A 16482-nucleotide genomic window follows, 5' to 3' on the forward strand; every position below is an offset into this window, starting at 1 on the left:
TTATGTGTACTTTCTTATTACACAAAAAAATTAATTATATTTTAGTAAAACAAGTTGCGCTCAACATTTATTTGGATGGTTTGATTATTTTTGTATCAGATTATGAAATATGATATAATTTGAAGCTAACATCCTATTGTCTTATCAGTCACAAAAATCTCAGCAACAGTGAATTTTAGACTGACATTGTCATGTAATTTTTGATTCCAACATTATGTGCAGTGAAATATCAGTCATGTTTACCAACCAACTGAATACCACATTGGTTTGTTGGTCTAGTTATTATGTACAAATTTGTCCATTTATCATTGTTGTATCACTTAAGTTTGCATGGTTTGGAAAACACTGTCTACTCAAGTCATTGTACCTTATGTTATGAAGTCACTTCCTGTTGATATATTTTAAGTAATGCAGTCTGCAGCACTCCCTACCATGAACTTATTATTAGTGGAACTTACCATGGAAATATGTTAACAGAACATAGAGTGGGGTGGGAGAAGTCCAAGCCAAACTCCAGTATGTTGTACGTAATATTTTGGTATGAAAATACAGTATTTGCAAATAAATATATTTGCTATACTACTGAGGTTCTATTACCTACTAACATGTAACAAGATAAATAAATTAAATCTACTTTATAGGTCATATACTCATAGCTAGGAATTTAATCATAGTTATTAATAACACAAGTTTTGTCATTTTAAATTCAGGAAAAAAGATTGTACAGACATCTATTTTAATTTTAAGCCTGCCTTTTTGTGAGAAAAGTAACTCCATAACATATTTACCCGGACATTAGCCATCAACTGCCAACATTGGTAGCAAATTATTAAGCAGTTGGGACATACTTCGCCAAGTGTCTAGGTACCCCATATAACATTTGTTGCAGAAGAAACATGCTCTTTTATGAGTAAATAGGGATTATTTAACTGTATTTACAGTTAAAACAAAGTTTATCAACTATAATAAGTTGCTTATGCAATTCAATCAAGAAAAGCTAGTAATAATCCAGTTTGAAATAGCAAAACTTATTTTTTCCGTGACAAACTTTGTTGTTTTAAACCTCAAAAACATCATTATACAGTATCACATAATCCAATGTAAACTTGGTGGAGGTACTCTTTTGGGACTAAGAAGCCCAAATTACTTTGTGATACTTTAGACTACACAAGGATTTTTCTGCACAAATTTTCCCTCCAACTGTTTAAACTTAACATTTTTTTTTGACAGCTTGGTTTTGACTTCAGCCACTTCAAAAATGTTAACTTCCTGTACTGTACTCATAGTTAGGCTATAAAGATGCAAACTGCCCTTAAAAAATTAAGCTACAATTATCACTATTTGACAATCTTGTGCAAACCTATGCTCATAAGTGGATTGATCAGTTAAATTATCTACTTAATGCTAGTGTTTTAGAATAAAAGAATGTTTGGAATATTTGTAATAAAAATAAAAGGAATATAGGGCATATTTTTATAAACCAATTTGATATTAAACTTTTTAATCAATCTTAATACATTTACTAGTGTTCGAGAATTGACTGAAAATGGATTAAAGTTTTTTTCTAAATAAATGATACCAGTGACCACAGTATGCACCAGGCCACAAAAATCCTTGTCAGTTGCGACTCAAAAGCCATCCTGACTGTTTTAATATGCAGGTAATTCCAAAACCACTAATCAACAATAACCAATTGTGATTAAATTCAAACAGCACTATTTAGTTCATTGAAGAAACATAAGTTCTCACAACTTGAAGATCATCGGATTTTAACTTTAAGAGGATGATTTTACTGATAGAATTGAAGTTTCTACTTGGTCTATTGAATTGAATAAACATGCTATGAGGAATATAACTTCTAGGTTGTGTCCCTTTAACCAAAGTTTAGTACAGGATTTGTGGGACTCTTCATGAAAAAGATCCATTCAGGTCAGCCATATATTTATTAGTGGTATAATAGTTACAGTTAACTACAATGGCAAGGAACAAAGACATTAAGTAATAGTAAATAATTTTTTCGTGCTAAGAGGACAGAACAAACAAGTCTAGGATACATTAAATAAATGCAAATTCTCCATGTCATGAAGCTTCTTTATTCGGGTTTTCTTGTAATCGTCACCACAATCGAAAATAATAACAGTTCATAAGGTAAAGTATATTTTAAAAGGTTTCAAAATAACTAGGGTAATATCTATACAATTCAAGCCCAGCTATTCTGAATACCAAAACAATTAATTCGTCCTTAAGGTTAAAAGTTAAAAAGAAAACTGTAATTACCTCGTTACAACTCAAAAATTAAATAACTCAGTCTTTGAGTTTTACAAAAAATAATAAAAATTATAAAACAAATTTAGAAAGACCAAACATGCCTTTCCTTCGGAATTCTTTACGATGGAAACATGGCTGCCTGTGCCAGCCAAGCAGACAGCCGACAAAGAAGCGAAAGGGAACGTTGTGGTTCACAGCTAGTTATTTCTTCTTCTGGGCCTTCTCTGCAGCCTTCGTGACTTTACCTGATGTGAGATCCTTATGATTCACGCTCTGCAACACAGAACATTTACATGTAGACCATATAATACTTATAAAAGAGTATACACATGTATATTTATACAGGGTAAGCTAATCGTGATTAAGTTAAGTGGTCTTCTTAAATGAAAAATAAATGCTTGTCTAACATGTTATTAACCCTTTGAGTGCCACAGCGTCGCTAATTTTGACGGTACGAAAAGTGCATGAAGTGCCAGAGTCGCCAATTTTGATGTTTCGTATTTCGATAATATTTTATATAGTACAAGATTATTTTGGCCAAATAACCAGACAGCCGTATTCAATAGGTTCCAAACTATCAATAAGTACGAGTTTTATGTTGTTTCTCTACTATTTTATCTGTGAAACTTATGTTGTTTGGGTACTTATCAAGAAGCCACTATTTTTGGACGAGTTTTCCTTATCGGGAACAAAATAAATTACAGTATTAAAAACAATTAACTTTATTTAACCTATTTTGGAATTTACAAGTTATTACGACAATCAATGAAATCAAAAACTATAACGACGTTTCATTATTCGAAAATGTCAGGTAATTCGTATCAATTTGGAGATAGGAAGTATGACTCAATCGAGTATTTTTCGATTCATTATGGAAGAAGGAACATAGAATGAAGTTTATTTTGATCTCTGATAAGGAAAACTCGTCCAAAAATAGTGGGCTGTGATAATACCAAAGTACCTGTGCGATGATTCTGTCTTCTGCGGAGGAGTACCGTGTTGCGTAACGGCCTTTCTTGTTGTTTATGTGCCGATAACCAAGCATTTGAGTAAATACAAAATAAAATAGTAACTTATACAGTATTTTACTGTATTTCTTTACAAAAGTAGTGATTTGAGTTGTGTCCAAGCGAAAAACATGAATTTTCAGTGTAAATATTATTAGGGTTATTATTTAGTAAATGTAAACTTTTATGTAAATATGTTGTTAGCAAGTATTTGTTTCTACATTTACTAATTATATATATATTTGTGTTATATTGATGTTTCATTAGATTTATTGCTAAAACTACATCATTACTAAGTAATTTCTAAACTCTGACAAATGAAGTACAGTTTATAAAATGTCGGTAACACAACATTTTTTTAATATATATAATGCCAAGTTTTTAAAATTCTAGAATAAGATATTACACATGGGTTTTATTTAGAATTACTGTATATGGCCTTTATCATAGGCTAAAAAAAATCTTAAAAATAATGTAAACACACAAATTAAGTCGAAACTTAACTTTTTATACAAAAGTAAAAAACTTTTTTATAAATACTGTACTGAACTTTTTATACTTTTATGAATCAAATTTTATTGGTAATGATATGTATATTCTGCATTTAATAAGAAAAAAAAAAAAAAAACAACAACAAAATGATGGAAATCTGTTTGGTAGTTATTTTATAACAGCTTTTTTCCTCAAAAGCTTACAAATATGCGAAAAACAGCGTGGCACTTTATGCATATGCCTTCGGAAAATACCCGTGGCACTCAAAGGGTTAAATGTATACATGGGAAATATGTGAAAGATTTCACCCGTCTTTTAAAAACGAGTTTTACTACTAAAAATAATCTTATATAAACAAATGTCCAAAATCATTGAGTTACCACTGGCAAGAGAGTTCTTTATAATTAATAGGGGAAAGAGAGAAATAAAGCTATTTTTACCAATAAACTAGTTGGGATAACCAGTTATATTAGTATTGATAGGGACTTATGTAACATCTCCCAAAGAACACAGACAAGAGCGTAGGAAAATGGCAGCCGAAAACCTGCATCGACAGCACATTGTGATTTGGATACCTCCATAGTAAAGCCACTTTGTCTTGTTTTAAAATCACAAAAGTTTTGAATAGTATAACTATACTGCACAAATAGAGCAAAACCATGTTTACAGATTGGTACATCTTAAAATCTCTTACCTTGATGACACCGACAGCCACAGTTTGCCTCATGTCACGTACAGCAAAACGTCCCAGAGGTGGGAACTCCTGGAAACTCTCAACACACATGGGTTTGGAAGGAACCAGAGTGATGATAGCGGCATCACCCGACTTGATGGATTTCGGATTATCTTCAGTTGTCTTGCCTGTAACAAATTACACAATAAAAATTCAGTAAATGTAGTACAAAAATAAATAAACATCAGGAAAGAATCAAAACATTTTAGGAACAACTGTTGCTGACACCAACTCAACTAGTAAACAAATTACTAAATTGTACCAATTTATTGTCAGCATTGTTGTACACAGTAGAAATGCAAATCAAACGGTATACAATTTGTACTGTTTGAAGCAGTAACTGTGAAAAGTATCTTGAGCCAAATAAACCATTTTTTCCCTAATAATATTCGTCTAAAATTGTATGACACCATAACTTTTGGCAAGAACATATATTTTGACTGTGATAGCAACTGTGACTCATCTTCTGAGTACTTTCTAAGAACCAATACAAACGATGCTCCTCCCGCTTCTGGAAACATTCACTTGAACGGGGAAATCTCTTAACGGTTTGATATCGCGTTTCATTAAAAAGCGTTGATCAAGATGTGATAAATAAGCTAGCACGTTAACTTGGACAAACTTTCTGTCACCAGCCACTCTTGAACAACAGCCAAGAAAATGTGGCCATCTCTAAATCACTCTCTTATTAGAGTTATTACCCTTACTCATAACCTAAAAGCATTATAAAATAATCACTCTGCATCAGAATGGGCATGTTTCTGGCAAACTGCTTAAAATGTTGTCGTGACGATGAGACAAGCACAAATATGAAACAGAGCGCTGTGCTCACTGGATAAAGCACACAGGATAAGTTGTCCCAAAAGGACTACTTCCCCTCCATTACCAATAGGCCAAGAAAAGGAGTTCTGATGCATCTGAAAAATTTAAATGTAAAGAGGGATTGTTTTTAAATGGTTTAGTTCCCAGCAACAGTTTACAAACTTTGAATTTTCATATATATATGTGCTATATATTGCACAGAAACAATGAATATAAATTTAATTGGATTCTTCTATCAATGTTTCTGTAATAATAAATGTTTTTGATATTAAGTAGGGACAAAATGTTTTACTAAAAAAACTTACCAGTACGACGGTCGCACTTTTCTTTGATCTCTGCGAATTTGCATGCGATGTGAGCAGTGTGACAATCGAGGACAGGAGTATATCCGTTGGAAATTTGACCAGGATGGTTCAGAACAATAACCTTTACAAAGAAAAATTGCATTACACTCAATTTTTTCATTTAATCACATTACAGAAGATAAATGAAATACCAAAATTTACACTCACCACCGCCTGTAATTTTACATATTAACAAAACTCCAAAAAACACATAGCTCTAGTTTTACATAACCTGAGTTGACTGTGGAATCAATGTTTTTAAAATGTTCTGTTAACTTACTGATATATTAGCAATATAATCCACTGCTAGAATGTGTGTGATTGTTTTGAATCAGCATATTGGGAAAACAGCTGTTGGCTTATTTTGCCAAATCCCAAATTTACTACACAAAAAACTAAAGTATAGTAAATCTGTACATATCACATATGGATAGTCATTATATTCAAATGAATCATGGCAAAATTAAAATTAACAAGTTTAGTTCAGATAATAAACCATGTATACTGCAGCCAATTCCAAGTATTGAAACTCAACTTCCAAGGATGTTAGTCACATTCTATTACAATTCTCCTAGCGATTTCTTGTTAGAGCATAATTTTGATTTATATAATAAATTAGGACACACAACAATTGTATTTGAATATAGAGCTCTAGCAAAATATTTTTAAGAAAAAGAAAAAATTAACAATTTCCCATCAGGCTCATTAAATCAGAAAAATCACAGCTCTTCAATTTTTGTAATCTCATCATATGGGAAATCACAACAAACTGATTAAGATCAATAAACCTCCCAATGACAACAATTATAATCCTCATCATAATTGTTCGTACTTAATTTTTAGTTAAAAATCAATATTTACCTGTGCAGTGAAGTCAGCGGCAGCCTTGGGCGGGTTAGACTTGGAGTCTCCAGCAACAAAACCTCGCCTCAACTCCTTGACGGAAACGTTCTTAACGTTGAAACCCACATTATCTCCAGGGACAGCCTCCTGGAGAGCTTCATGGTGCATTTCAACAGACTTGACTTCAGTAGTCAGATTGGCAGGGGCAAAAGTGACCACCATACCAGGTTTGAGCACTCCAGTTTCCACTCGGGCCGACTGGCACTGTTCCAATACCACCGATCTTGTATACATCCTGCACACAAAATAATTCTCATTATATTAAAAATTATTATTATAGTAACTGACAATCCGTTACTATATCAATATAATAAATGCAAAATGAATCAACTTTGTTGCTCAGCACTTCGTGTTCCAAACCTATGAAAAAGGTTTGAAACATAGCTAGGCTAGCTCAATTAATTTAACAGTGTTTATTTATAACACCCACAATCGGATTACCAAAGATGGGTGCAGGGCACTGTCCTATCAATTAGGAACAAATCATTACATGATCACCATTCATGCATGGCCAACAGCTTCAACACCACAGAAAAAAAACAATTTACAAGCATTATGCAATCATAAATAAACAATCCTAATATATAAAAATTTAGGCCATTTAAAAATACAACAGATTGATTGGATAAATATTTATATTATATATATATATTAATATAAATATTAACGTCTATATATTATAAAATTTCAAGAACGAAAATAAGTATGATACTCTTAATATAGACGGTTTTAAAAACAGCTTGGCATTTGAATAACCTTTGCAAGAAGTAATAAAAACACACCTGAAGGGGCAGCCTGAGGGGCTTCTCAGTAGGTCTTGATGGTGGAAGAATGGCATCTAATGCTTCAATCAAGCACTTGCCCTCAGCCTTGCCTTCCTTACGCTCGATGGCCCACCCCTTGAACCATGGCATCTTGTCAGAGGGCTCCAGCATATTGTCTCCGTGCCATCCAGAAATGGGCACGAAAGCAACGGCTGCTGGGTTGTAACCGATCTTCTTGATGTAGTTACTAACTTCTTTCTTGATTTCCTCAAATCGGCTCTGAAAAACAAAGAAATAAGTTTGTAAAACATACTAGGACATAATTTATAGTTGCAAATTAAATAAATTATACATTTTCAAACCAATTAAACAGCTGAAATAATGTATTTGACCATTATGCTGAGTAACAGTGATGGTTTAAACATCACTAGCTGTATTTTCAGAAAATGCCACCTAAAAATTTTGTTTGCTAGTGATATGTGAGAATTTCGTGAAGATTTATCACTACCTACTTTACACACCTTAGTTTTCTCCAAGTCTTTCCATGTGTCAGACATAACATTGTGTAGGCCTATGAACTTTCCTTTCTGTGATGTTTAGAAATGCAGTGTTTGTATCTTAATTCTTCTTAGGGATAGATCGATTTCGATAATTGAAACAATGGCTATACTTTTCACACAAATCCGATACCAACAGAAGTGCTTGAAATACAATTGGAAAATCACTGTCAAATTATTTCTTGATATAATTAGTTCTTACAAAGAAATTGTGATTTTTCCGGTTCTACAGGAAGACTTCTGGTTTATTCCAAATCGGGTGGCCACCTGGTATTAAGATTTATTAATCATTTGAAAAATAATTTCTGTGCTCCACTTTGAAAACGAGAAAAACTATCTTGTTAAACCTTTGGGTACTAATATACCTGGATTTTTATTATTAAATATTCGACAATATACACAACTGTCGATATATATACTAATACACAGATATCAGGATGTTTCAAATAGTTTTTGTATTATGAAAATAGTTACTGCATTGTTTTTGTATGGCTCAGAAAGCTTTTACATTACCCAGATGCTTACTATTTTTTTGTTCTTATAATATAATCAAAGAATACATTTCAGTTTTTACTTACTTTGAGATAAGCTATAACAAAATATCTCAGTTTAACTTGTTCAAAAATGATATCCAAATTTTTAAAATCATAAATTACTACTACTATATCCTTAATGCTCGGTTTAGTACATCACTTACAGTTCTAAACTTCTTTTAAATCGTATGAGCTATTAATAAAACGCATGTAGTGAAGTTTGCGATACTGTAATTACATTAAGTCTGTCAGACGTGAATTAACAAATGCAGATATATCAAACAAGTTTACACAATACAGTGGTGCGATAAAGAGAACACTTAGCTTGTGTAACATAAAATTAGAATTGAAGTATACAAATAATTGGATTTCAACCTCAATTAAAACTTTGACGCATGGGTTATTCTAAACTCAAAGTTGGGAAACACACACAGTATAAAATGCTACCTACTGGTTTTAATGTTCTGGGGAATACAATCACTGGCAAGGATCAAGATCGGCTACTAGCAACAAGCCATTACTAGTCCTAGTAATGTGTAATACTCACTTCACTGTAAGCGGGTTCAGTGGAATCCATCTTGTTAACTCCGACAATCAGTTGTTTCACACCCAAAGTAAAAGCAAGAAGAGCATGTTCACGAGTCTGACCGTTCTTGGAAATGCCAGCCTCAAACTCACCAGTACCAGCAGCCACAATCAGTACAGCACAATCAGCCTGTTAAATCATTCATCAGAATAAAATCTCATGTTTTAGAGCTACATTAACATATGAACAGAATACACACAAGAGCATCATTAGGGGAATTCCTTTTTTTTTCATAAAATTCAAAGGCACATATTTAATCATCTGCTCTAATGTGTAATAACTTGAAACACACAGTTTTAATTTCATCAGTTACTTTATAATTAGTACAAGATAAGACATTACAAAACCTGACAAACAGGTTATTCTTCATATTCCTAGAGTATCATACAGCAAAATATAAACATCATATATATCAGTGGACCGGACACCAATTGAATGTAATCATTTACTCCAGGAATATATACTAAGAACACAGATTAACAAAAACCTCGAACTTGCAAATATAAAGTATTAAAAAATAATTTATAGACTTATTTATTTACCTGAGAAGTTCCTGTGATCATGTTCTTGATGAAATCTCTGTGTCCGGGAGCATCAATGATGGTGACATAGTACTTGGCAGTTTCAAATTTCCAAAGAGCAATATCGATAGTGATACCACGTTCACGCTCAGCTTTTAGCTTGTCCAACACCCACGCATACTTGAAGGAACCTTTGCCCATTTCCTGGGCTTCTTTCTCAAACTTCTCGATGGTACGCTTGTCAATACCACCACATTTGTAGATCAAATGTCCAGTGGTGGTTGACTTTCCAGAGTCTACGTGACCGATGACGACAATGTTGATATGAATCTTCTCTTTTCCCATCTTGATTGTTGTTCAACTTCGGTAAACGATTAGAATAAAAGCTGCAACAAATAAAGCATTTAACTAATTATTTTACTAAAAAAATTTTGGATCTAGATATTAAAATCAGGTTTGTGGTTAACAACACCTTTTGTGAATAGGCAGAATCGTTTAATGTGCAAATTCACTAACATGAAGGAGTATAGTCCAAGGTTTTACTTATCTTTAGTCGAGTAAAGACACCCTGAGCTTTAATTTTTTTCATGTTGTCATTATCTAGGTTTATTTTACTTACAGGTCAGTATACACATTACAGTTTTTACTTACGTACCATAAAATTAAAAATAGCAAGTATATACCATACATTGCATTCATGAAATCAGAAAAAACAAACTTTCTTACTAAAAAAAATTAAATTACCTGTATGCTGGCCTAAAAAATCTTTCATAATATTAAAACTAGAAAAATAAATTTCCTGCATATATGTTAAAAACCTTTCATTATATATTACTTAATTAATACGTTTTGACAACAACAAAAAACTGTGTTTTTTAGTGTAGTGAGTGAACAGCAACCAATAAATAACTTGAGCACATTTATTTAAGATCCTTGCACTATGTATAAAATCTGTATAATACACTTTTAACATTAAAAAAATTTAATATTCCATAAATAACCTCAACCTAACTTTACACATCATCTCATCTTGCAAGAAACCAGAAAAAAATTTGAACACAAGACTTTTAAGTGCACACTTCCAAGATAAATTAAAAAAAAAATATATAATTTGAGCTTTTTAGGAAGGAAACAAAATGTAACCATTGAAAACCAATCAATTTGATTAACATGTTTTAACATTTTAGTGAAGATTAATATTACTAACTGTATTAATAATACAAAACAATAGATGAAGATTAAATGACTAGTAATTAAAAATATAAATGAGTAAAACACTAAAATAAATATCAATTCCGTAAAACTATGTGACCCATATTTACTTGCAGCGTTGATTGTAATTTGTATTTTGAGATCTGCACTCAAAATAGTAAAAAATAATCTGCAGTTGGCACAATCTGTAAAACAATGATAAAAATCTAAAAAGAATCTAACCCTTCAAGCGCTGTAAAACAGTGTTGGCATGAATTTAAGAGTGCACTTAGAAGTCTGTGTTTAAATTTTTTTCATCTGGTTTCTTGCAAGATGGATTGATGTGCAAAGTTAGGTTAAGTTTATTTATGGAATAATAAACACTTTTTTTTAAAAAAGCCCTACTGGGACTGGTGGCAGCCAGGAGTTGCTATACGACTATACCCGTATGCAGTGCCATATTATTGACTAGTAATATTTTTGGTAGGTAATCTTGAGTTTCTTCATCTATAAACACTCTAATTACTATGATTCGAAACAAAATACTTTTCTGACATCAACCACAGATGATCGATACGACACATGATCCTAGGTCAGAGCAGTAATGACCTAAAATGTTCCTAGCCATCAGCGCATTCAGACCTCACACTTCTGGTAAAAAGTCAAAAATTGGGAACAAGGTTTTTCTTAAACTAATAATTAGCCTAATAACAAATAGTAAATAGGGACAGAATTACCACCTTCTCGCCTACTTCACTTCCTTTTATGAGGCAGAAAAAAAAGAAACAATAGTCAAAATGAAATGCAAAACTTTACTTGTAATAGCCTTTTTTCGCTACTTATAATAGTGGCCTCTGCATAATACCAATGAACCCCGAATTCGTTTAGTAACTAAATAGTCATTTTGTTTACCATTCAGTTTTCTGTAATAAAGTATTCCATCTCATATCAATGCTCGGAAATGGGATACTTTATTATGACAAACCATTTAACATAATCTGTTCACAAGAACTTGCCATCGCCACAGGCTTAGGTGACAAAGAGCCCTCAACAAGGCAGTATCTAAACATCAATCTCAAATCTCACAAGTGCCTCAACCTACCTACAGTTACAATGAACCTTACTTCTCAGCAACCTCTGTGAGATCTCTTTATCACTTGACATTTCACATAGCACGGGATAAGTGTTTTATTTGATAACCCCCGCCTCCCAAATGAATCAAAATGTTTTAATTAAAACTAACCTCTATATTGATACAACAGATGTTTGGTCATAACTGTAGAACATACAAATACAATCATGTGTGTTTGATACAAGGACACCCTTTACTTCAATGATAAATACCATTTAAAAATAATGCAAAATCATGTGTAATCAAGACATTACTTACTAACCGAAACAAAACACAAACAACCTCACTCAGGCAATTTTCAAAAACTCTTCAACACCATATTTGTTGTAGCACATAGAATTCTAAAGACTGTCGACATAATCTTTTGACGCAGACTTTTACAGTGATAAAAATACATTTCAACGTATTTGGACTTTGCCATTGTTAAGACATTTACTATTTCTACTGTGTTTTTCTTACTCTATGGATTATGATCTACGAAATGTTAGTAACATCGGACAAAGCTTATTTTTTTTTACATCGTCACAAGAATAATTGTATCTCACTTAACAAGGACTGCCTAATCAGTCATACTAAATTTTCCTGAGTTATAAGTCACGTGGCGGTGAGAGATGAGTCTGCGAGGTAATGGACGGCTGACAAATAACCCAATGATCACTGAGCATTGCCTTTATTTATAATTTTACTTTAGCCTATTTATGCTATTTCTCAAAATTTCAACTTAACAAAAACTGGACAAAAAAAAAATAGTACAACAGATATAAAAGGGAAGCAAGCTTAAATAATAACTGAGATTAAATAGGAATAGGAACGATCCAAAATACTCCTGCACATGAACGCAGGCTCAGTTGTAACTTCAGCCACTTCACACTTCTGACAAAAAATAAAAAAAACCATTCCTGAGGTAGTAGGTCTACCTAAATTCAAGCGAAAGGCTGCAGTATAATAAGTGGCCGCCGCAACAATGATAATCAATTTTAAATATTGATACTAATGAATACAACATGACCTTTAGATTTTCACAATTGACCACTACCAGCTGTTATTTCGTTTATGTAGCGAGTAGGTTAATGACAACCTTCGCCATACGAGGTAAATTTGCCTTATGAAAAAGTACCTGAATAACTCTTAAATAGATTATTATCGCATGCAGTTATTAGCCATACTCTGCCATCCAAGATCACTTGTACTTTACCATGCGAATGTTTGAATCATCCCGACTACACCTCCACCAATGCCTACTCTTCAGCTTGTTAACCCCCCCCCCCACCAGAAACCCTGATTCTCCTAGTTTGATGATTTCAAAAATTATTAGGCTTTAAATTATTTTGCAAGGGTAGGGTACGATAAGCAGACCCGGGTTTTTTATATCGAAGAATGTAGTCATCAATACCTAATATTCGCATCTTAAATCCAAGACTATCAATCGATATAAAGTATCTATAGTCCTCAATAATAATAATCATATGTTTTAAATTAAAATATGAATTGAAAATTAACAATCATCAAATTATTATAAAAAAATTAGGAAAACTAAAGACTACCATATTTGCTCCTCTTACAGTTACAGTTGTTAATTTCCCACAAATTTCACATAATGGGTTTTTCGGTACGAGTCCAACATGTTGAAGCCACAAAAACAATTCATTTTATTTATGTCTTATCATCTTTCAAAGCAATTCGGTAATTATTTACAATAGCGTGACCATGGAAAATGGACTTTTTTCTTGGGTTGGGCATTTATAGCCAAGTATTATTATCACAGGTTCATATAAACTGGGGGGAAAGTATACTATTGTATTATATTGATGCCTTTCGGGCATTATTGCGTTAAGGAGCAGGGGCATCATGTGATCTGGGATTCGACTTTTCCAAGCTGTTGTTAATTTTTTTTCTAAAAGAGCAAGCAGTGCGCAGGCATCATTGACAGGATTAACGTACTAGTCAGCATCATTTCAGTAAATTATCACTTACCTTAATGAACATCCAACACAAAGGTGTTGCCATTACCACTACTGAACTAGGAAGTTAAGAATAGACACGGAGGAACAAAATAGTTCAAAATGGCGTCCCTTCTTTATTTGAGAGAGCCGCGGAGTAATACCAAACTGTCAAATATGGATAGTATTGCCAGAGGTACTGTCAAAAACAAGAGTTTTCAGAGGATTAAAAAAAAATCACAACTCCTTTGATTTTCGTTGCCGACAAATTTTTCTTGACTATTGTTTTCAGGAAAAAAAAATGAACATACCTTTCCATGGTCACGTTATTGTAAATTGATACCAGCAATTCCATGTAGTTTTCTAAAATTGACTACCATTTTTAATAATCAAAATTACTTATTTAAAAATCGAAATATTACCCTACATGTATTATTTTAAAGTGTTTACAGCTGTTGATATTATAGACTATTCAAATTAATAGTTCAAAATAATTAATCAGTATCGATTGATTATATCAATAGTTACGATTAAGTAATATAGTTTGCCAATTTCGATCTAAAAAACTGGGTCCGCTTATCATACCCTACCCATTTTGCAATTATGGTTCACCTAAATATTAAAATTTTTTTATAGAAATGAAAACGTACTATTTTAGTGAATTGATAACAGTATTTTAGATAAGCTAATGTAAAATTATAAAAATATTTTTCCTTTTGTAGGCTATGTTACTTATAGAACTAGTTTCAGACACTTTTAAAAGTAATGCACTAGTCTAAAACTACTTCCCACAAAACATGAGCCTAAATATTTTAATCAAATAATAGTAAAACTAAGTAGCCTACATATTTAGCCCATTTCAGCAAAAACCTTAAAACATGGCATCCACATTTGACTGAATCTTATGACTTCACAGGTGATCAAATTAGGAACTCGTGTCATAAAAACTAGGAATACAAGTGCGTCATAAAAACTAGGAAGTATCAGAGTTGCTGCTAGTCTATACAACATTTCATGTCTTATTAAGTTAAAATAAAAAATAACTGTACTATACCAGCAGCTCTAACTTTAACTGATACTTTCCCAGCTACTGGATATCACTGCCAAGACATACTAGCCTCTGTCAGACACAAATGGGAGAGAATGAATCAGTTCAATAAAACAAAAATAGTAATGTAGCGAAAAAGTGAGGGTTGTTTCATACAGCTACAGGCCTAGACATTAACTCATGTCAGACTGGCTTCTTTTATCAAAAATCTACCCACCTATTGCCTCCCATATGGATTCAAATTCACATTACATAGGTATAATTTGATTTGACAATAGGCTAGATTATGATGAAAATCTCTCTTTGTACATCTAAATCATACACTACCACGTTTCTAGGCAGATTCATCATAGGGGTGCTTTTAACACTTTCAATTTCATGTTAAGAAAATCAACTTAGACCATAAGGGCATTTTAACACCCACAAAATAATCTTCCCTGAATATTAAATAGCACAGGACCTACTAATTCTCATTGAACATTAGGTGTGGATAATTATAAAATGTACCCTATGAGAAAACTTGAGAAGCATTAAGTTCAAACCATCCTCATTAACAGTATTAAATTTAAACTTTCAACGATTCCTAAAAAATCTCATTCATTAATACAACTTAATTTAAATCAGTTTTGGGGAACACTAATTCATAGTAAGTTGATGACGTATGATGACTGCTCTGTGGTGCAACTTCCGAGACCTGTATTGATTTTCTACAACTACTGAAATATTTTCATTCATGTTTATGAAACTTTGAATTGCTTTACAAATTAAAATATGAACTCGATGGTTAGAATTGCCAGAGAATTTAACTACGAGAAAATCGATAATTGACTAGAATATGGAACATGGCGACGGACGAAAACGTGGTGTGGCATCTATCTCCAAAATTCAACTTTTCGTTTAAGTTCATGAAACACGGCTAGCTTTAACTTCAAAATTAAAGCTTGAGGTACTTTCCCCAAGACGTATATTATAAATCATTCATAAAATGTGAAAAATCTAGGGAACATAGCATTGGATAGTACCGGCTTTCTCCAAACAATGGAGACAAGTTTTAAAACCTAAATTAATAGATAAATTTATGGAAAATTTAAAAACCTTATACTGGAATGTTTCGATAACTTAAGAAAGACACTGTTTATGCTTTTATAATAGTTAAACCATACATACAATCTAAGATTAAAACAGATGAAATCTAGCAGACGCACCACCAATACCACTCACCTCCAGTTGCCACGGCAGAAAGAGGAAGACGAACCTGGTGAACTTGCGCAGAAGGAGAATGTAATGGAATGGCAGACGTTCCAAGAGGGGGCACTGCAGTAAATAAATCACATTTCAACAAAATACCATTAAATAAGAAAATTAAATAAGAAAATTTGTTTAAAATTTTTATTTTATTTTATATTTATTGCATTATTTCTTATATAATGTGAAAAATTATTGTTCTCGATTTACTAAACAACGGATGTAGGGGAGAATGTATAAAGGGCAGGGATATCTGCACATCATAGAACAGCCAATGGGTGTGTAATGTCGTCACTTCCTGAAGCGCGATAATTGCAAACTACTTTTTGATACTACTTACTATTATTATGATTGATTTAATTCAGTTTTTAAATAATTATGAAAGAATTATTAAAA

At 32.4% G+C, this 16482-nt stretch overlaps 1 protein-coding gene across 1 annotated transcript; it reads right to left on the bottom strand.

Annotated features, from left to right (window-relative positions):
• Positions 1-2070: 2070 nt before the first annotated feature.
• On the bottom strand, positions 2071-16153 carry LOC124359623 (elongation factor 1-alpha-like). Its single transcript, XM_046812525.1, is given in 9 exon segments — positions 2071-2541; positions 4462-4628; positions 5628-5748; positions 6528-6761; positions 6763-6804; positions 7352-7612; positions 8971-9138; positions 9552-9916; positions 16063-16153. Coding segments are annotated over 8 exon segments (1389 nt in total). The 5' UTR covers positions 9876-9916; positions 16063-16153; the 3' UTR covers positions 2071-2469.
• Positions 16154-16482: the final 329 nt, after the last annotated feature.

The sequence above is a fragment of the Homalodisca vitripennis genome, chromosome 4 (assembly GCF_021130785.1).
Source record: "Homalodisca vitripennis isolate AUS2020 chromosome 4, UT_GWSS_2.1, whole genome shotgun sequence".
NCBI classification, from domain to species: Eukaryota; Metazoa; Arthropoda; class Insecta; order Hemiptera; family Cicadellidae; genus Homalodisca; species Homalodisca vitripennis.